The sequence below is a fragment of the Takifugu flavidus genome, chromosome 15 (assembly GCF_003711565.1).
Source record: "Takifugu flavidus isolate HTHZ2018 chromosome 15, ASM371156v2, whole genome shotgun sequence".
Lineage (NCBI taxonomy): Eukaryota > Metazoa > Chordata > Actinopteri > Tetraodontiformes > Tetraodontidae > Takifugu > Takifugu flavidus.
Window position 1 is genome coordinate 936,985 of NC_079534.1, and position 20,813 is coordinate 957,797.

A 20,813-nucleotide genomic window follows, 5' to 3' on the forward strand; every position below is an offset into this window, starting at 1 on the left:
TGCCTTTAAATTCCAATGACCTCACCTTCTATAAACCCCACGACCGTAGCATTCAAACATGCAAATGAAAACCCAAGGCCGCCATAAGTCATAAAACTATATTTATAAATAAAAAGACATTTTTTTCCTCAATAAAAAGAGTAGTGTGAAAGACGTAAGAAATTTGTTTACCGTTATACATTATCACAATAGAGTTTGAACACACTCTGGTTAACAGATGAAATTACAGACGTGTAATGTAAAAATGACTCATGGAGTTAGATGCTTGTGTTTAACATTAAAAAAAATGAAACTTGCAACTACATACATAATAGAACAAATGTCTTCTTACAGCAAGGACAGCTTTTCTTGCACTACGTACACATTTATCCATTTCTTTCTTAGGTCGTGCAGACATTTTAAAAGTCTCAATAAAGTTAAGGGTTAGTGTTTGTTCAGCATTTCTTTTTTCGTTAGAGGTCTAAAAGTATTGAAGCACCAGAGGGAGAGAGGAGGCTCCGATATGTGAACAGGGGTGGGGGGGGGGACAAACAGCAGATAAGGAAGGCAGAGAAGAATAAAGGAGTACAAATAAAAAAAAGACATCCATGTAGAAAAGCGCACAGTCATCTTCCGCAGCCGTTTCCACTGCCCGCCTTCCTCTTTCGCTCTTTGTCCTTATGCAAACACGGCCTTGCCCAAGAGTGGAAAATCAGAGAGGCGCTTTGGTTCCATTTCCAGCAGCAGCGTAGGTTTCTTCATTGAAGAAAGTATAGCCGCTATTACTAAGAAGCAAAAGCACAAGAGGAGCATTTTATCCACACAGAGTTGCTTCCATATTTGCTCGAGGAAGAACAGAATTTGGGTCTTGGTTTACAGCTCATGAAGTGGCCCCCCCATCTTTCCTCGTCTCAGACCGACGCCGGAAACAAACCGTTACTTAGGTACTCGCCTATGAACTGTGTTACATCACATCAACGAAAAACTCTCCAGCATTGCCCACAGCCAGGCGCAGGGATTGGCGTGATGCGGTTAGCTCCGGTGGCACGGAGGCGAGTTCTCTGCCTGGCGGGGCGCCAGGTGCAGATGTCGACAGATGTGGTGGCTGGGGTGGCAGCCCAGGGGGACCGTAGACCAGGCCGGGGCCGTACGCTAAGGAGTGGGAGTTGGCGCTGCGGTGGCTGACGGAGCTGCGGATGCTTCGCTCACTAGGGGGGGCCACTGAGCGCTCGCTTGGAGCTCGGTGGCTCCGGATCTCGGTTTCACTGCCGCTGCCGCCAGACTTGGGGCCCTCGTTCTTGCTGCAGTTGGATCCGCTGCTTCCTGCAGACAGAGGATGAAACGATGATTACACTCAGATGCAGCACTGGAATCATTTTTTATTTTTCACTAGAGGTACGGAAAAGCAGCAAGCAAGTGAAGCAGAGCAGTGACCCAGTTTATGGGAGACTGCGGGAGAGCTGCATGACTAATGCAGATATGGTCACCGAGCATTCGCTGCCTTACAAGGACGTGACAGCGTAGGCAGTATTAGACATTAAATGGGTTCATTTTTATTGCCACAGACATCTAGGATTTATAACATTTCTATAATAAAAAAATATCAATTCCCTCTAAATCAAATGAAATCAGTCCACAGTATCAGGATCTTTTATATGACAAATGAAGCTCATTTTATGACATCAAGATGAAAGATCATCTTTTAAATGTACAAACTCTTTACACCATGATGGTAAAGAGCAAAAACAACCTATGAAGTAATGTACAGTCAGTGAGTCCAGTAAATATCCCCCCAGGATGTGCAAATAACTCCTAAAACCACTGGACTGCAGTTCTATTTCTACCTTTTAAACACACAAAATGAGATGCAAAGGAGGAGGGAGCCTGGAGGGGATATTTTACCAGACTTAGCTGGGAAGTGTAGCTGTTGACACTATTACATGACATGTCATTTTGTGGGTTTTTAGTAATTAAATGAGATGTGAAACACAGCAAATTTTTTTCTGCTTTGTACAGTTTAAAGACAATCTGCATAAATAAAGTTGTAGACTGAACAAATGTTTACAGCTTGTGATTTTGTCCTCAAAGAGAACAGGAGCTCAGGCATACATACATTCAGTGATTTCATCTGAGTAAATATGTGCTAAACCTTCGTACTGCACACTGTACAAGTTAAAACATGAATATTAATAACATTCAGGTGGGCTACTCACCACTGTGCTGGCTCCCTGCACTTCCAGCTCCTGGTCCACCGTGGAAGGGCTGCGGCAGGTCATAGGGATGTGGAATGGGGAACTGGTAAGGTAGAGCCATGGGCCAAGGAGCTGCCCCGGGATGGGGAAGCGGGGGCAGGGTATCCTGATCTGAGGCACCCCCGCTGGAACCGTCATGGTCGTGAAGAGACAGGTGGGTCATATCTGAGGGAGAGCAAGACCGGATTTAGAATCCAACGTTTGCTCTGCTCTGGAACAGCTGATGGCACAGCCAGGACAGGAGGCTCCAATTTGTCCCGCGGGAACGTCTAAAGGAGATCTTTGTGTTCACTTACTGCCGCACAGGTCTCCAAAGATGTAATAGCACTGTTCCGAGAAGGTGATCTTGTTGACGGTGTGTCTGATGTAGCCGGCCTTCAACAGGTTGCTGGCATATTTACGGGCTTCTCGGCGATCGGAAAACCCTTCGACGTGGTGGAACAACCAGTCAACCACGTCAGAACCTGAGAGTAGAGGGGAAATTTGTAAGGCAAGTACTTGCGTTTTACCTCCTTTGTTCTGACAGATGAAACTGTCAATAAATTAAGCTAATAAAATTAATAATGTACAAAATGAAGAAATCCAGATGTACCAATAAAGGCATTAGCGATGGTTATCTTCAGCCACATCCTGTCCCGCACCTCCAGACCTGACTCTGGGCAGGCCATAGCCTTAGCAACTGTTGCCATGTCAGTGTGGATGGAGAGGTGGAAGTCATCAAATCCTGAGGAGGAGGAGAGGGAGATAAGAGGACGTGCAGAAATGCTGCCAAACAGATCCACCACAGTTTTAAATGCAAGGGAACCAGCTCCAAGGACAAGGAAATCAAGGCTCACCTAAAAATCAAAACCATCAAGACACGCTTTTGTGACTTTAGGCCGCAATCAAATGCACTGTTGTAACCAGAAGATTCGAACCAGACACTATTTCTCTTGGGAAATAGTGCTTCCTGTAGTCTTTGTTTTGGTTTACTGTGCTGGTAAAGACAAAACTTTCCACCGTTCTTGATTTGCTTTATTTCCCAGAAAGCTTTGTGATAATCCAGCAAAATAAAACTTGTTTCATTTTATGCCTAATAATAATTTCAGATCCTAAAATGTGCCTTATAATGTCAATGATAAGTGAGTGACTTATTGCTCCTCAAAAGCATCATTTATTGCAATTCTACTTTTCCTTTATAAATTTAACAATTGGACAGGAATGCAAATATTCCCCAGAAGCCAAAGTATACTTTTAAAAATGTCCTTTTTCAATCACAAATGCATAAAAAGCTTATTCACCCGACACTATGTTTTGATTATGAAATTATATTAAGAGGGGGAAAAACACCTCAAAGTTCTGCCATAGATTACCGAGGAGAGGTAGTTGTGAGTTACGGCCGAGTTTTGACCTGATTTATTGAGCAGATGGACATTGTGAGCTTAAAGGCAGTAAAAGCAGGAGCAGAAAGTTCTCAATGGAATGCAGGGAGAGGGTGGAACCACACTTGAAAGAGGGAAATGGATTTTTTTCTGCCTTTCCAGAGAGTCTGAGGACTCCAAGCATAAATGTTCAGCAACTAAAACCTGTCTGGATCTAAAACTGCCAGCTTTGTCGTCTTGTGTCAACAGTTTGCCGTTCACTGTCAGATACACTTAAAAGCTTCACCCAGCAGTTGACCAGAAGATAGACAGATATGTGTTAATAACGCGGGGGGGCGGGGGGGCGATGGCACTCACGTTCGGTCTCAGGGATAGAGCTGCTGATGGAGGAGCTGGTGGAGGTGACGGTGCTCATAGACGGGCTCATGCCATATGGGGGGTAGACCCCGGTCATGGCTGCCGTGTGGGAAACCCACGCTGCTGGGTCGATAGGCCGGATCGGCTCACCTGCTCGGTCGTACAGGAGCACGTGTTATGTAGGTAAAGATGTCAACGCAGGAATTACAGTTGGGGTGAAAATAAACAGGCTTCAACTCACTTCTGGGAAGAGCGAAGCAGCTCCGAGGGTTCGGATCCCAGCACTTAGCAACGGTCAGTGTAATCGGCCTGAGGTGAGAGATGGAAAGATGCGATTTTATTCGAGTTCGAAGAAAATAATACTTCTGCTAGACGTGCAGCTCACCCTGGCTTGTGCACAATGTCTCTGAGAACTCGCACCGCGTCATCGTTGCTCATGTTCTCAAAGTTAATGTCGTTCACCTAAGGAAACAAAAATCATAACTATTGTATGTAGCAAGGTTTAGAAATTCCCACAACTGTGCCAGTGAATCCCACAACACACACCTGCAACAGCATGTCTCCAGGCTCTATGCGTCCATCGGCAGCCACCGCTCCTCCCTTCATGATGGAGCCGATGTAGATTCCCCCGTCCCCTCTCTCGTTGCTCTGACCCACAATACTGATGCCCAGGAAGTTGTATTTCTCTGTCAGTGCACAAGCATGTCAAACAGGCTGCAGTCGGCTAGTGAAATAGCTTTGAGCACCAGGTGCCAGGTGTTTGGGTTACTTACCCATGTTGAGGGTGACAGTGATGATGTTCAGAGACATGGTGGAGTCTGTAATGCTGCTGAATGATGACGACTGGAAATAATGTTTGACAGAAAAGTAGTGAAATGTGAGACATTTAGACAACTAGATGAAAGTTTATGCTGCTGGTTTGCTTGCTCACCCTGTCCATATTGGAGGCTTTGGGCTTCCGTCGGCGACGCCGATGGCGTCTCATTAATCGAGTAGAGCTCTGCTCAGTAGAGCTGCTGAATCTATAAAGAACAACATGTCTTAGAAACAGCAAAAGAATCACTGTAAAAATCCTCCCGAATCCATAAAACCAACTTCATTTTCCTGCCGCCTCAGACAAGATCACTCGATCTGTTAGAAAACCGTGAACTGGTGGACGTGCGGCCTGTTTAAGTTGCTCCTGTATTGTTCATTTTTGAAAAAGACGAACAGGAAAACAAGACAGAATACAACATCTGCAACCCCAAATGGTTTCTGGAAAAGAATAGAACCCGTGACTCCAAACCATATAACCATCCAAACCATGAGTTATGCGATTGGTTACAGACCCTGTCCGCTGCCTGTATTTTTCTATTTTGCTGTGTTCAGGGAAAAACATCGGACGGAACAAAAAAAGCTCCACATCTTCGGTCTGAATATCCAATTCAAGCGTTCCTTTTAGCTCCATAGCATTATTTCATATTTTATAATAAACTTTATGAAGGTGTTATGAGATTTCTGACACTGAGATCCAGGTAAAGTTGAGATTATCTGTATGAAGAGTAAAGAAATCAAAGTCGCAGGAATAAGGAGGAAGAGCGAGTTGACAACAGCAGAGTGGTGATACGTTCCTGGAAAATCTGAGGCAACCACTAAAACCACTTTTATTCTGCAAAATCTCTGCCAGAGCCCTTTTCTGATGCATTCCTCCAACCACACAGACTGAGAACAAGACATCTGACCTGCTGGTTGCATCGTCATCCTCTGAATCGAAGCAGGACGTGGATTCCAGCTCGCTGCTCATGAAGGACGAGCAGCTGTCGTAGTCAGCAGCCCCGCGTCCCAGCGCCCGAGAGGCCGAATACCCATTCTGCCGTCCGCCTAGAGACAGTAGCGTTAGCAGAAGGTTTACAGGTAAAGCCAGGAAAAAAAATATTTAAGAGAAATAAAGAAAATTAAAAAAATCAGACTGAAACTGAACGTTTTTGCAGATAACAAATCGATAAAAATGAAAGATGCTGCGTGATTGCTCTCTTCTGACCGTGATCGTGGCTGTGTTTTCGTCTCGGCCTCTCCCTCTCTCTCCTCTGAGACACCATGGAACCCGTCTCGGTGTCATTGTCCAAACTGTCCCGTCCACTCGCTGCTTTCCCACTGCAGAGGAGGACACTCTGATTAGAGACCCGGACAGGACTTTACAGCTGAGCAGGTGATCTAATAATTAGCTACCTACATGAATTACTCAGTTACAAAATTGACACAAAATGATCAGATTTGCGGGGTTTTACAGTTAATTGGCTCGCAGAGCTTTTAACGTTTTCAAGTACTATTTAAACTACACAGTTCACTGTAAAAAATATAATCAGAAAGTATTTCCTGTAGGTACTGACTGATAAGAAGGCGGTCTTGACTCTCCGATGCCCCCGGTCCTCTCCAGAGGAGGTGCTGCCTCGAGGCTACCTGCCACAGAGCCTGCGTCGGCGTGGACGCCGTCTCCTGAGACCAACTGAGACAAAAAGACAGAAGGTCGGCCAGAGGAATGAGACAAATATTCAGCGGGGAAGATTATACTGCAGATGCTTAACAAGTGGGCAGCACAGCCCCGGCAGAGCACCAGCGCGTTTACGTTACACCACAGTTGTGGGCTGGATGGAACGTCCCATTTTAATGTCACTGAATAAAAGCGCTGCCACATTTGGCCAAGGCACTGCGTCACGATGTGTGGAGAGAACAACCCAGCATTTATGGACCAAAGCTGGAAATGCATTTCTGAAAGAAAGGACCTTTGAGGAATGGCTCATTATTCTGTTCTGTTATTCTGTAAACAGAAGAAAGGTTTGCAAGAAATAAGCACGAATAATCTCCATTGTGCACAGCCAATGACTGGCGGAAAGAATCAAATAACTAATAACTATTTATGCCATACCCCTGCCACTTGTGGCTATAATTGTACACATTTTCCACAAACGCTTTAGAAAAACCCCTGTTTTATCACATCATGTTAGCAGGATTGACGCATCTACTCAGGCCATTAAATAATAAATAACACACTGTATATTCTTAAATGACTTTTGTGCATTTAATGAGCTTTGTATTTGTGCATTTTTTTACTTAATCCTCTCCAAAACACTTAAAAACATTCTGTTTACTGGAGAACAAAACCAACAAATGCTCAGATGAGACTCCGGAGCAGAAATCTTTCCAAAAACTGTTTGTTTTAGCTCCACTGCACAAAGGTTAGCGAATCTACCCTCGACCTTCCTGCGGTCGGCAAGGTTGTGGTAGTCAAAGTACAATACCTGTGGTTACAGAGAGTCTGAACATTTGCAGTCTAAGTGTCTGTGTGTGATAAAGACTGACAGAAATAAGGCCTCACTAGTAACCTGAGGAAAATGTAACTGGAAAACCCCAAAAATACATACTCTACGATGAGGTGAGGCAGGGGTTAGGTTGTTAGCCGACAATTAAACAGAACTGTTGGGTTGTGATGACAGTTGAGCAGCCCCTTAAACAGGACAGTCACAGGTCACTGAACCAACAGTTGCTCAGTGGAGACAAACAAATGGACACGGTGTGACACAGATAACATTTCCATTTGCATGGAATATTTCCATGGCCTCTGCAAAGAACAACATGCTCGCAAAGAACCTTAAACTGCTTATAATTTAAATGACCACAACAGCGACGCACCAGGATGAGCGCAGTAAATTACACTCATGCAAATCTAATGAGGGAAAAAACCCCACCGACTCTACAGTGGGCCTATAATTGTTACCTCGCTGCAATGAATTACCCAATTGCCTTTTACATCACGACACATAGCGCTTAATTTATTCCTCCCACCTGCCAGGGAAAGTCAAGCTCAGTGTTAGACGACGTGGAGTGAAGCTTTGTTGTGTTTTCCACCTATCCTGTGATTCCATTTGCTCAAAATTCAATTTTGATGCTAAGAAAAGGACAGGGGGAGGCCAAGTGCTGGTGGTGGCAAGTATGGTATTGCTCTGTTTTTCTCAGAACCTACATAATGTAAAACTATCTTCGTGTGTGTGTGTGTGTGTGTGTGTGTATATGGGGTGGCTAGCATGTGAAAATCCTTAAAGATTTACCAGCCAGTAGAAGTGCGGTAATCACAAAATGAGTAAAGCCTGCTTGTAGATCAGGTCATTATCGCGATATATTAAGACATATTAGGCAATCACACAGATTCTGGAAATTGAAGGGATGGGAATCACATGTACGTGTGCTACCACTCCATACAGACACGATGACAACAGCATGACATTTACAAATCGGAAAAATGCGTCTAGGATTCACTTTGAACCTACCCACGACACCACTCGTCCGTTAAAACAGGGCAGCTTTGCATTGTCGTCAGATATTTCCTCCTTTACCACCCTGTAAAAAGAACAATGTTCCAGTTCAGTAAACCATTACCAAAACAAAGGCACGCTCAAGGCAATAAAACATGAGGCTGCATTTAGAGGCCATTCTTATAGGAAGTGTTCACACCGACCAGGGCAAACCCCGACAACTAGGACGACTAGTGCCGCTTTAAAAATGTACCCATTACACCGTGGGTTCATCTGAAAAGATCTTACTTCTTCAAAGTTTACTGCTACCAAGCCAAATCCCAGAATATCAACAACCACCCAAAATAAACTGGTCTAGAAGGCTTTCCTGTTTATTTTTACAAATACAGATGTGTGAATCTTCAATGTGTGGTTGCAAGAATGGGATGTCAGCTGGTACCTTGACAACACCTTGTTAAACAGTCCCTGGAGGCAAATCAAGCCATGAGTAACTGTGCCTTTCACCCAGGGGAGAGTGGCTGTTGACACTGAGCTTCTTTGTCAATATAGGCAGCAACTATTCCTGTCTGACGGGTTGCTTCAGCTATAGATCTATACCACACTGTGGGGGTAAAAGTTAATCTTGTTTATTTACATGAAGAGCTGTAGATCCTTTCCCCCCAATGCATATTAGAAGAACCTGCAAGACCATGACCTGTACATGAGTTGTTTTAAAAAAAAATAAATCATAAACCAACTTTGAAAACATAATTTAAACTGTTCTGTCTGGAGTAATATAAAACGTTGACTTTCGCAGTCATGTTTTAGCACAAAAGAACACTCGTAAAGCTGCCATAGTGATGAACAGGGCATTCCAGTGTCCAACTCTGCATTCCTGGGGCTAATAGACAACAACAACAGGCCCTGTTGGAATTACTAAAGCTGGCCCTTTCCCTGACTGAGACCGACTTTCTTTTGCATAAATATCCCGTACATTACCGAGAACGACGCAACACCGCTGCTTAACTTCTATGCAGTCAATGACGGCGCTTCCCACTCAATGCACTATAGTTTTTAATGGCCCCCAAAGCTGTCGGAGGTGTTTGCAAAGCTGACAAATACCAAACTTGGCCAGACGACGCGAAGACACGGCGAAATAGCTGGCCACTAAAGCAATGTAAACAAACGGCACCGGGACGCTGAACAGACCAGATGCGGGTCGCCTGGCTAGCAGCTATGCTAACAAAGGAGCCCAACTGACGGGCTAGCAAATAATCGAGAACCGGGCACCGACAAACTGATGACAAGACAGCTGAGCCAAGAGAACTGCTCATGTTAGCACCATTGTGTTATTTGGAAACCCATAAAGTGCTACGCTGACGCCATGTTAAACACATTTCAGTTACCCGAAGTCATCGTCCATAGATTTGAAGAAGAATTTGCAATTTGGCTTCTTGAGGACATTTTTGAAGTCCGCCAGTGTGACTTTGTCCGCTGGCACCGGCAGCTTCACCAGATACGGGGTCTCCTGGTCGTCGAGGTGGTAGATAATTTTGGTCTCCCCCATCTCGGACAGCGGCTATGACGACGGGGCAGGCAGGGTGCATCAAGCCGAGGGCCTCGCAGGCTCCCTCTCGGGCCCCGACTCCCCGTGGCGCTGGCGGCGGCTGTGCCGTGGTCCTCCCGGTTCTCCCTGGGTGACTGACGCGCAGCAAAATTCCGGTTCCTTCTATTCTACGCCAGTATCACCCCCTCTATTCAAAACGCACCTTAATTTTCACGCAAGCGTCTGTCCACCGACCGAACATCGAATTGCTATAGTTCCCGTTTGCTTCAAGCTTGCAATATGACTCTGGAAGCTGACGAATATCCCAGTAACAGCGTCAAAACGCAGGAATGGTAACCAAGCTCCGAAAGGTCGATTTCCTCTTAGCTGCCGAGCAATCGCTGCTCTTCTGAGCTGACTCGCTCACGGAACTGAAAAAATAACCCCATCTGTGGCAGCCTCTGAGGGGCGACGCCTACAGGAGAGGAGGGGAATAGCAACGGAAGACGGCGCTGCGACAGGCAGCGCATGGCAACATTGTGGTCCCATGAGTTTGGTTTTGCTACTAAACACTTGGGAGTTCTTAATTAAAAAAAGGATAAATTAGGCCATTTAACTTAATGGAACGTGAAAAGTATACATACGGTGATTAAAACAGTGAAGCCTCAAATGTTGGATGTTGTTCTGCATGTTAGTAACATTTTCTGCAGAGGTGAAATGTTTGGTTTAATTTTAGCACTTTGAATGATTTTGTTATATCTTGACAATGAAATACTGAAGTCAACTGTGAGTATGTACAGCAATTGCAGTTTATTAGACTGAAGGAATTTTGCTTTGCAGGTACAGAGAAACACAGCTTCAATCACTCGACAAAGTTTTGCAATCAGTTATGGTGTACAAAATGGACTCTGATAGACCAACTTGTCTATTTTATTTGAGAATAAAACATGACTGATATCATCATTACCATCTTCTTTCATCCCATCACTCCAGGAGACAAACAATATAACATTTTTCATACAAATACAAAAAAGGGGAATGGGGGGGGTTTGGTCTCTCTTTTTATTTAAATAGCTTCTGAAGTGTGCCGGGGAGATTTTAATCATCCAGGAAGTCATCATCCAGGTTAACATCAGAGGTGTCAATGTCATCCAGGTCCATGTTGTCCAAATCCACGTCCAGCTCATCCAGACTCTAAACAAATCAAGACCAGATCAAATAATTAACATATAGCCCTGACAATTGTGTCATGTTAGCACATACAATGAAATTAGCAGAAATAAATGGTTTAACCTTCTTGTTTTCTGAATCTATGAGGATTTCCTCCTCTTCCTCTTTTCTCTCCATTGTTGTAAGAGCAGTCGGTTCAGGCGGTGCAGATATTACAGCTGCTGGAGAGGTGGGGGAAACCGCTGCCTCTGATTCATCACCATCCTGTGTCAGCCAGGAAAATCATCAATTTTAAAAATCCTTGATGAAAACCGATCACATCAAACTGTCTACAAAAAAAGATCACTGGGCGCTGCAGACGAACCTTGGACACGGGGGGAAAGACGCTTCCCTTTGGCTCGTAGCCTTGAGCCTCCTCCAGAATATTTCTGTCCTCATTGAGCTAAAAAAAGAATGGACATTGTGAAGACAAAACAGAGACAATTCTGAGACAGCTGTAACTGTTGTGCACCCAACACAATTGTGTCTATTTAAAACTCACTGTGACGAGAGGGTAATCTCTGGCAGGCCTACTGGTGCCCGAGCAGGTCTCTTTGAGGTAAGACTCTGCTGCGAATGCCTCCTTTAGGCCTGGAAATAGGTTCTCATACTCTGTAGGGTCTGCTAAAGACTCGGCAGCCTATAAAAGAGAACCATGGTCACCTAAACTGACGCAAACGAGCATGTTTAAACTTATCTATATACTAGGAAAAATCTTTAAAACTGAACTTACCTTCTGGTTGACCTTAGCCAGATTCTCTCGCCATAATTTTACCACACGTGACACCTGACTGGGAAGGTAGGTTCGAGCCAGAAAGGCAGCTTCAGGTAGTCGGTTTGTTTTGATCAGGAGCTCCAGACACTGATCAAGTCTAGTGGGAAAAGAGGAAACGTGCCAAAAACAAATTACACCAGTTGGCAAATCGTGTTTAATACACAGCCCCGCATCTGATACTCACTTCCCCTGCAAGAAGTAGGTCATGAAGGCAACGTTGTTCTTGCCATCCCTCTCTGCCCCCTCAGCCAATTTGCCCACCATTGTGGTGTTTCCAGAGGCTGTGGCGAGGAGGAGCAGGCCGCCGTAATCCTGGGCGTGGTGAAGGCACTCCTGGGCCAGGCCAAACTGGCATTTACTGATAGCCAGCTCAGCCAGCTGCTTCCACTTCTGCTCCGACTGCAGACATTAGAAAGAGAAATCTAAGAAACACAGGCAGCAGCTTACCTTAGATCCTACCTTAAAATCTAGCTAGGATTCTCGTACCTCAGCCTCAGTAGCGAGCTGGTAGGCAATCTTCAACTCTCCCAGCTGCAGTGCCAACTCAAACCGATGCTCTGGGTCTGTGGACACAGCCAGTGCCTGCTGCTTGAAACCCTGAAAAGGAAAAAAGAAAAATAAAGCATCAGCATTTTCAAGCACTAGGTTGTCATTTTAAACTGAACCCCCCCCCCCCCCCCCCCATTTTAATAAATTGGAATAAACTTTATTTCCCTTACCTGCTTTTCCAGGAAATGTGCCACCCTGGTCCTCTGTTCTTTGGGAATTGTGGGGAGTACCTTGTCAGCCATTCCAAAGTCCCTTCTCATTACAGCAGTCTGGTACTCCAGGACAGACACCAGAAGGGAGTAACTAACTATGTTGAGCTCTTTGTCACCCAGGTACAGGCGGTCATCTTTGGGTATGTAACCCAGAAGATACATGGTTCTACAAAGGTGGAAAAGACACAGCGATCGGAGTTTAATTGTTAAATATTCTCATTTTATAAAGCTTTCAGTGTTCTGAGACACACAGTTGGTTATTATAACACAAGGTGACTTTAAGCTAAAAGAGTCTGTGTTTTACCTGTCAAGATGAGCAATAGTGACAATCTCTCCTCCTACGTAGTAGTTGAGCCTGTTCACGGAGCTGGTATAGATGAAACAGTCACCAACCCAGAGCCCCGTCTTCACAATCTCCTGAATCTCTCCCTGCACCTGAAAGACAAAAGGAAGTAGGAAGACTAAATACAGCTGTCATAGCTTTAGTCTAAATTTAACAATGACTTGAGACTTTGATATGGAAAACTAGAAACTGAATTAAAGAACCAACCTCAAAGGCATCTTCAATACCATCTTCAGTGACTCCTTCATTGTTCTCCTGTGAGGCAGCTACTTTCTCTGACATGTAACGCAGGATGAAGAAGGACTCCTCTGTAGCAATGCAGACCAGCTCACCAGAGTCTGACCAGAAGATCTGAACACATAACAAAAATTATCAATAAAGAATGTAGATTTTTGGGGGGTTGAATTGAACTACAGTCAGATTGGTCATTGTACATGTTTAGGCTGGATCTCTACGCGACGGATCAATTCAGTGTTCTCCCAGTCATAAAATGCCAGGCCATTCACAGATCTTACACCAAGCAAGAAACCTCCATAAATGCCTGTATACAAAAAATGAGAACAGATAAATTAAAGGAAAAACAACTCATGTCCATAGCCAAAAAAATAATAATACAAAGGAGATCAAGTACCCTCAGCTCCAAAATCAGGCTTGAAAGATTTCTTTTCCTTGAAATTTTTAAATAGCTTGACCAGACTGTTGCTCTCTCTAATGGCATACCTGTTGTTAAAAATGAAAGAGGGCTGAAATTAACATTCCGATCAGAGGAGAGAGTCAGAAGTTTATTTTTTCCTCAACACAGGACTTACTCAGAGGAATCATGCGCCCAGACAAACTCCTGAGCTGATCCAAAACTCTTATTTCTCAAAGCCATTGCAGTGTAGATGATATACTCTCCATCTCCACACACCACGACAAACCTGGGCACATAAATGTACAAATGAGCGACCTTTAGTTTTTAGGATATCTGCATGTTTTTTGGGCAAAATATGAATATACATACCTTCCATTGGGGTTATGCTGAATGGTTTGGGGGTAAATTTCACAGCTGCCCATGTCTTTAACAGCCAAAGGCAACCTCTCCCCATCCTTGATTTCAGCATCTCCCATAGCTTTCAGATTGGCTTGCTGTACCTCACTGTGTTTAGCCCAAATGATCTTCCCATTGGTGTCCATGGACATGGCTGGCTCCTCACGACCAACCTACAACATAGGGAGAAACAAACAGACAAAAACAGATGTGAGTTAACTGGCTCTTGGTGCACTTCAAAGATATTTAATATTTACTCTCTTACTTACCTTGATGATGATACTGCCTTCATCGTAACCCAGAGCCACATTATTGGAACCTCTGAGACCGCACACACACCAAACTCTCTCCATGCCATAGTTCAAAGTGCTTTCCAGGCGGTATGTGCTCGAATGCCAGATGCGCACCGTGCCTGCAGAGAATTTTAAACCAGTGATGAACAAGGCCAGGGACGGTATGTGTTGCAGAAATGCAGTAATTTGTCCATAGCAGAGAGGTTGAGTTACGTTCTTACCGTCCTCTGATCCAGTGATGATGATGGGCAGCTCAGGGTGGAAGCTAACGCAAGAGACATTCTGGGCATGACCCTCCAGAGTCTGAACACAGGTCTTATTCTACAACACAGACAGTAAGATAGATGCACATTACTGTATATGACGTTTCTAAACTGCTGACCATAGAAGAAATGTTAAAAAATACAGTATATATTCGGAGTGAATTTAGCCTATTTTCTATTACGTGATAAGTTGTTTTATGAAAAGATGAATGACTTCAAACCTGGTAGTCCCAGATCTTGACTTGGCGGTCATCAGCTCCTGAGATGAGGTAAGGCTTATCTCCACCACTATAATAGTCGATACAATTGACTCCTTTCTCATGTCCCTCCAAAGTGAAATTGGGGGATGAAGAGCCCAACTGCCAAACCTGAAATTTCATAAGAGTTATGTAAAAATGACCCTGATCTATAAAATCTGATGCAATGTCGTGCAATACTCAACCAATAAGAAGAAAATACAACATGTTCAGGATGATAAAAATGTGCACCTTAATTGTTCTGTCCAGAGAAGCACTGGCAAACTGGTTGTTGTCCTTGGGGTTGATTACTATCTGCATGACATAGTGAGTGTGACCCTCAAACACCTGGCTACATGACCACTTCTTCTCCCAGTCCCACAATTTGATCAACATATCATCTGTGTAGAAACAAAGATAATCTTTCATGTATATGTCCAACCAAATGCACTTGAAGATGATGTTATGAAGGCACATTTGTTATAATAAAGTTGAAGTCTAGTGCATTAGCAATCAAAAGTACTTTTGGTAGCATACCACTGCTAGTAAGGATGTAGGGCTGCGTTGGATGGACAGCAATGCAACGAATGTAGTCAGAGTGGGCCTCAAACATGTGCACGCGTTCCAGGGTATTATAGTTGAACACACGGATTTGCATATCATCCTGCCCACAGGGGAAAAAGGAAGATATTTTGTTTAAATACTGCTTGAAACAGATGTCATTAACTATAACACAGCCAAAAGCTCATCATGGACCTCCAAAGGTAAACACATTTAAGCTTGTTCTATCTTTATAAATGTGGATTGTAAAGCTAACCATTGTCAATGTCCCAACACAAATGCCAACAAGAAAGCCTCACCGCTCCTGTGATGACCCAGTTCTTCCTTGCCACAAACTTAGCAGCTCTGACAGGGAGGTCGCACACTTCAAATGTCTTGACAAGAGTCTGAAGCAACAACAAAAAAAACTTGCTTTGTGATAATTGTGACTGGATCCCGTCTCTTGACGAAAGTAAAATCAGCCTTTTATTACAATGTCACAAGGCATGTGTGCGAATCTGTGTTTCTATGTATTTTTTATGGCCATACCTGTGTTTCGTGGTTCCACACACAGACGCTGCCGTTGTAAAGACTAGCCAGCATCCATGGTTCTGTTGGGTGAAGATCCACACTCTTCACTCGGTCAGACCTGGCTGTCAGCCTCCGTTTAATGTCCAGCCTCAGAGGCTGAGAAATATAAACTCAATATGAGTTGCTTTGCATGGCAATGTAATACTATATACAAGAACTGCACTTTGTTAATCAATGGCAAAACCCATAATGTCAGATGGTAAAGCCTGCGTAATTGTTAGCATGCTAACATGAAGGCTAAAGCATTTAAATCTTCCTGATAGTCCTACATTTACATGTACTATGAAACTCAAAACAAGACAAGAAATTACATTACACTCAACTGCAAACATTTGTGAAAATGTATGCTCAAGAAGTTAGCTAAAAGCTAATGAACACAGTTAGCAACTAAGCTATTTCAAAGGTGCACTAATAATGAAACATTTAAGGGTTAGAAAGGAAGACTCGGTCGCATTTAAGGCACTAATAGTGGATTAAGGGTATTTCGTTGTCTCTCACCATATTTTATCCTCGTGCTGTCAGAATAAAATCAGAAAAATGTATGTTGAACAGCTGCAATTCCGATCCAAATGTTCGGACTTGAGCGAACGGAGCTCTGGGTACTGACGTGGAAGTTCCTGAAAGAAAATCTCGCGTGAATTGATGTACGGCAGGATGACGTCAGAATAAGGCGACGTGTGATCAGACAGATGACGAAACGCCACGAAGACAGAAAAGACATGCAGATTATTGGCTCAATTACTTAATGATTTTTTTAAATATCTTGCACAGAGTGAAGAGGAGATATCGTACCATGAAAATTACAGTTAATGTTTTTCAAACTAATTTGAAACGTTTATTTTTAGTGTGATGAAATTATGTTCTCATTATCTTGCATGGATCATTATAACCGTATTACCAGTAACCTTGTCAATATTATTTTTTTCTGTCATACCGACAAACATCCAGGAACAATTGACCTTTTCTCCCTTAACTCCAACTTTTACCCCTTCCATGTCACCAGATGTCATGGATCCCTTTAGTGCAAAATTCTTTTTAGGTGGTTATTGGAATTGATCACAAGTTTGCATTGTGCAGTTATAGAGTCAATGTCATTGCATTGAAAACTTGATTTCATAGGTGATTTGATTATAGAATTTAAATGAAGCTCACATACATTATGCAATATTTATGAACTGGTTGCTGTCTCACCCACCTCCCTGGAGTGAAATTTCTTTATATATTTATTTTTGTAAAATTGCCAAGACAAAAGGTTATCTGCAGTTTTAAGTCATGATTTTAAAAAACTAATGAAAAATCACTTGAAATAACTTCAAAGTTCAAACCATTTGTGCAGTGACTGTTCTAAACAAAACACCAACACTGAGGCAGAAACTGCATCACAGAACAAATCAGGGGAGCATTGGAAGCATGAAATTGGACAATTTTGTCGCGGATGGAACTAGTCCACGCTTTCAAGTCACCCTGTTATGAGCCACTGCCTGAACAAAAAAAGACACCTTTGACCAAAATGGAATCCACTCAAAGTTTCTCACTGAGTGCTTTCAGATAAGCCTCATACTTCTCACTGGTTTCCACAAACTATTTTTCACTGATGCCTTCCAGAATAGTGACAGTCCTGATGTTGATGTTAGTCAGGGAATGGTGCAGGGAAAGGAGTCATTCCACTGTCAAGTGAGGTGGCATCAGTGGGAAAGTGGTGACATTTGTTAATAGAAAGAGGCATTTTGTTATGAGGAGGAAGACTAAAGAGCTGATTCCGCCAGCTGTATGACTGAAGCTTGAAAATATTCCCCACTACAATTCCAGCAGCTGCAAATGTATTTTGAATAGACAAATATGGGAGGGAAAAGACAGTTTTTAATTCAGTTCACTTTATTGATTGATTGTTGCTATTAAAGATGCATTCCCAGAAGTGGGAGTTATAAATACACAAGCGTCTTATTTGATATAACTGGACATTTAAATCTATATCACACACATCTATCTATTTTCCATCCACGGAATCTAAAACTGGAGTCACCAGACATTGCATGTCCTAAAACCTGCGATCTGTCCATTAAATTCATGATCTTGTAGAGACAAAAAGAAAAATGTGACAGTTGGCAATAATAGTTTTGATAACAGAAAATTTTAAAGCTTGTATAAAGCGTGGTACACATCCAAGAGAGAATAGGCTATCGTGTCTGAACTGGGTCTGGCGGGTCTGTGCCTGTGTCAGCGGATGTTAATAACAGCCACCTTATGTCTTCTTGAACACCTGCTGGCAAACAGCTCCTCCAGCTCTCAACTCCTGCAGAGGACAAATGGTAATTTACTGTTTTCAAATCACATCAGCCTCAGAAGTATCTCTGTACATTTCTAATAATTGTATTAGTGTGTATGAACCTATATTAGCCACCTATTGTGTCGTTATATTACTCATAGATAAGCTTTTAGAAGGGACTCTCCGCTTGACTAATGAACTTTGTATTTTGACCACTAGAGGTCACGGTTGCTCCAAATTCTTTTCAGCTCTAGACGCTACTTACCAAGTTTTTCGCTGCTGGTTGACAACATCCGACATCCGACAATGACACCACATAATTTTGTTAAATCATTGTTTGTGGAGGACTCAATGATATAAATTGCTAAGCTATATTGTTGCAATAGTTATGTGATATTCATGGCCTGTTTCCACACCGACATGAGCCCTTCCATGACTTGTTAACCACAGAGCTTTAAAAGAACTCCCTCAAAAATAAGATGTTTGCTTCCCTTGATATTTTTCTCCTAATCCTATGCTACGAATGTTATGTTACAGCCAGACATAAAATATTTCCCCTGCACACACACAGCGCTGAGAGGTATGTTGAGTTGGCAATAAGATCCAAATTGCTCCGTCATTAATATTCACTGCAGGGGCTGCTGTTTTTCTCACCAGATGAAGCTCATCTCCCTCCACCCAGTGGGTCCAACCGCGTCCTTCGATCTCTCCCTTCTGCACACACACCAGCTTATCTCCCTCCCAGGTGATAGTCGTCTGCATGTGTCAGGGAGAAAAACGGGAACATACATTTAACGACGTGGTTGAAATGCTATTCCTATATTAAACGTTTAGATGGTGGGAGTGAGGCTCCGGCTCTACCACGTTATATCAATTACTCAGAAATAATGCACAGAGAAATCCACGTGACCGTCTGGTAAATTACCCTAAACAGATTTTATGTCATCTATAATCAGCATGAGGAAAAACAGGGGTTTTTAATAATCTTTGATCCCTTTGTACCGTTAATAATCAGTTTTTCCTGCAGGATTAGCTGCCGGGCTTCATCAGTTGCAGGAACTTGACTAAAGTTTTGCATAATGTGGCCAAATCTCATCAAATATGCTGATTTTAATCTAGTTAAATCCCTCCACAACAAGGCAGGCTTTCTTTTACGTTGGGCAGAGAAGAGCAAAGGTGACAATGTACTTTTTGTCCTCAACAGAGAGATAGTGACAAATATCTGGTCTATTTCCTCTATCAGACAAATTTAAAATCCACCTAAAAACCTTTCATCTCCTTGAACCAACCATGCATTTTCTGTCATCCACCCCCGACAGATCCTCCTCAAACTCCTGGCCGACATAGAAGTCCATGTTGTAGTTTTTGAAGGTGCTGAGGGTTTTGATGACAATATGATCCCCGTCGTGAGTGATGTCCTTGTCGGGTTTAAGCAAATTGGCGATTTTCCTGATGGCGACGTTCACATCTGTGACGGCCCCCGAAAAGTATGAAAAAGCAACAAGAAACAGAAGGGAAGCACTGTCAGATGCAAGAAAGTGCATTTACGTTTGTGTCAATAGGTGTCTCGAATTTGCGCGCCCTGTCGTGCGCAATGCTGGCGCGCTCTCCCGTTACTCACCTAGAGCCTTCATGTACTCCTCGAAATTATCATTGGAAATCATTTTCCAATATCCGTTCAGGTCGACTGGCATGTTGGCTGTTTCTCAGGTGCTGTGCGGACGTCCAGTGAAGCAGGAGGCCTGTTGCGGTCGGCTGAATCTCACCGAGTACGGAAAACTCACCCCCCAAACGCCTCAATTTGAACCAAACTCGATTTAATCCGATTACGCGCATTTCATTTTTCTCAGGTGCGCCTCCCACTTCACCCCTTCCGACGACGTAAACCCCTCAATCCCCACCATGGCCCCGGGAACACAAGGCATGTACACATAATGTAAAGTGGACTGTGTTGCGCTGTATGGAGAACGCTTACTCCGCCTGTGTGGGATTAAACCCAGAACGCACCTTCCCTTCAACGGACACGGGTTTAGGAATTCCACGTGTGGCAGATTTCCCGTGTTAGTGTTGAATAACGTGATATTTAGATTCTGATCACGCTGCCCGGCTAACAGCCATCAGATAATGAAGAGAAATGTCGAATGAACAATTACGGCGCACGAAATAGAGGATGAAGCAGAACCACATCAAATTATCCGAACTGAACGGTTTAATCCAACACAATGGAGGCTGCATCTATTCTCGCCCTCTTTTAAATAACTTAATTAATTTGCTAATCTCCCCTTTGGCCCAACTGCAACCAGCCCACTGCTTCAATCCTGCACAGGCGGAACACAAAGACACAGGAAGAATGGCTGTCTGCATCACTCACAGTGGTATTTTCAGCCACTGGCCTCAGCCAGTAAACATCTCCTGTGGCTGAGCCTCTGCCAGGATTACTTCAAATCCTTTGATAGGGAAAAATACAGATTGGCTGACACCCTGTGTGAAAAGATCCTAAATCAATCCTTCCTAGAACTCCGCTACAGACACAACAGACCAGTGGATCACAGCTCAGAATTAAAAAAGTCACCTGGAGGCACGTTTGATAGCCTCAAAACAAATATTACTTATGTATAAATTCACAGTTTCATGGGAGAATGTTTGGCCAGAGCTATAAAATAACCACGAAGATTGTAAATTGCATTAGGATGTTCACTGGAAAATACAACTTTGAGACCTTTGGCTGAATTTTTCAACACTT

General features: G+C 43.4%; 3 protein-coding genes across 3 annotated transcripts; all 3 read right to left on the reverse strand.

Moving 5' to 3' along the window:
* Nucleotides 1-84: 84 nt before the first annotated feature.
* LOC130538352 (segment polarity protein dishevelled homolog DVL-3-like) lies at nucleotides 85-10,182 on the reverse strand. Its single transcript, XM_057055806.1, has 15 exons — nucleotides 9,624-10,182; nucleotides 8,254-8,323; nucleotides 6,319-6,434; nucleotides 5,970-6,082; nucleotides 5,671-5,809; nucleotides 4,881-4,971; nucleotides 4,723-4,792; nucleotides 4,496-4,635; nucleotides 4,335-4,411; nucleotides 4,191-4,258; nucleotides 3,950-4,099; nucleotides 2,824-2,955; nucleotides 2,528-2,695; nucleotides 2,193-2,396; nucleotides 85-1,302 (listed from the first exon to the last, which is right to left on the reverse strand). Exons 1-15 carry the CDS (start codon nucleotides 9,782-9,784, stop codon nucleotides 944-946), a joined length of 2,058 nt encoding a protein of 685 aa, XP_056911786.1. The 5' UTR covers nucleotides 9,785-10,182; the 3' UTR covers nucleotides 85-943.
* A 366-nt stretch (nucleotides 10,183-10,548) lies between these two features.
* On the reverse strand, nucleotides 10,549-16,456 carry copb2 (COPI coat complex subunit beta 2). The gene is made up of 22 exons (XM_057055805.1): nucleotides 16,303-16,456; nucleotides 15,763-15,900; nucleotides 15,534-15,620; nucleotides 15,211-15,337; nucleotides 14,926-15,074; nucleotides 14,659-14,805; nucleotides 14,396-14,495; nucleotides 14,151-14,293; nucleotides 13,855-14,054; nucleotides 13,661-13,771; nucleotides 13,483-13,571; nucleotides 13,286-13,392; nucleotides 13,059-13,202; nucleotides 12,813-12,943; nucleotides 12,467-12,674; nucleotides 12,234-12,344; nucleotides 11,932-12,146; nucleotides 11,706-11,844; nucleotides 11,475-11,612; nucleotides 11,298-11,375; nucleotides 11,057-11,197; nucleotides 10,549-10,957 (listed from the first exon to the last, which is right to left on the reverse strand). The coding sequence occupies exons 1-22, from the start codon at nucleotides 16,303-16,305 to the stop codon at nucleotides 10,862-10,864; spliced, it is 2,802 nt and encodes a 933-aa protein (XP_056911785.1). The 5' UTR covers nucleotides 16,306-16,456; the 3' UTR covers nucleotides 10,549-10,861.
* Nucleotides 16,457-17,644: 1,188 nt separating this feature from the next.
* Nucleotides 17,645-20,799, reverse strand: LOC130539064 (retinol-binding protein 1-like). Its single transcript, XM_057057150.1, has 4 exons — nucleotides 19,692-20,799; nucleotides 19,360-19,538; nucleotides 18,725-18,826; nucleotides 17,645-18,097 (listed from the first exon to the last, which is right to left on the reverse strand). The coding sequence occupies exons 1-4, from the start codon at nucleotides 19,762-19,764 to the stop codon at nucleotides 18,047-18,049; spliced, it is 405 nt and encodes a 134-aa protein (XP_056913130.1). The 5' UTR covers nucleotides 19,765-20,799; the 3' UTR covers nucleotides 17,645-18,046.
* Nucleotides 20,800-20,813: the final 14 nt, after the last annotated feature.

Bases quoted from the DNA above. Each gene is read 5' to 3' on its own strand.
- LOC130538352 (XM_057055806.1), bottom strand. From the start codon at position 9,784: ATGGGGGAGACCAAAATTATCTACCACCTCGACGACCAGGAGACCCCG. The intron at 5,810-5,969 runs GTCAGAAGAGAG...TACTGTCTCTAG, and splicing joins AAAACACAGCCACGATCACG to GCGGACGGCAGAATGGGTAT. The intron at 1,303-2,192 runs GTGAGTAGCCCA...CTCTGTCTGCAG, and splicing joins TGCAGGGAGCCAGCACAGTG to GAAGCAGCGGATCCAACTGC.
- copb2 (XM_057055805.1), bottom strand. The intron at 12,675-12,812 runs GTAAAACACAGA...CCACCTTTGTAG, and splicing joins ACTATTGCTCATCTTGACAG to AACCATGTATCTTCTGGGTT. The intron at 11,198-11,297 runs GTTCGTCTGCAG...TGGCTGACACAG, and splicing joins TCTTTCCCCCCGTGTCCAAG to GATGGTGATGAATCAGAGGC.
- LOC130539064 (XM_057057150.1), bottom strand. From the start codon at position 19,764: ATGCCAGTCGACCTGAACGGATATTGGAAAATGATTTCCAATGATAAT. The intron at 19,539-19,691 runs GTGAGTAACGGG...GGGCCGTCACAG, and splicing joins GGAGTACATGAAGGCTCTAG to ATGTGAACGTCGCCATCAGG. The intron at 18,827-19,359 runs GTTGGTTCAAGG...TGACACATGCAG, and splicing joins TGGATGACAGAAAATGCATG to ACGACTATCACCTGGGAGGG.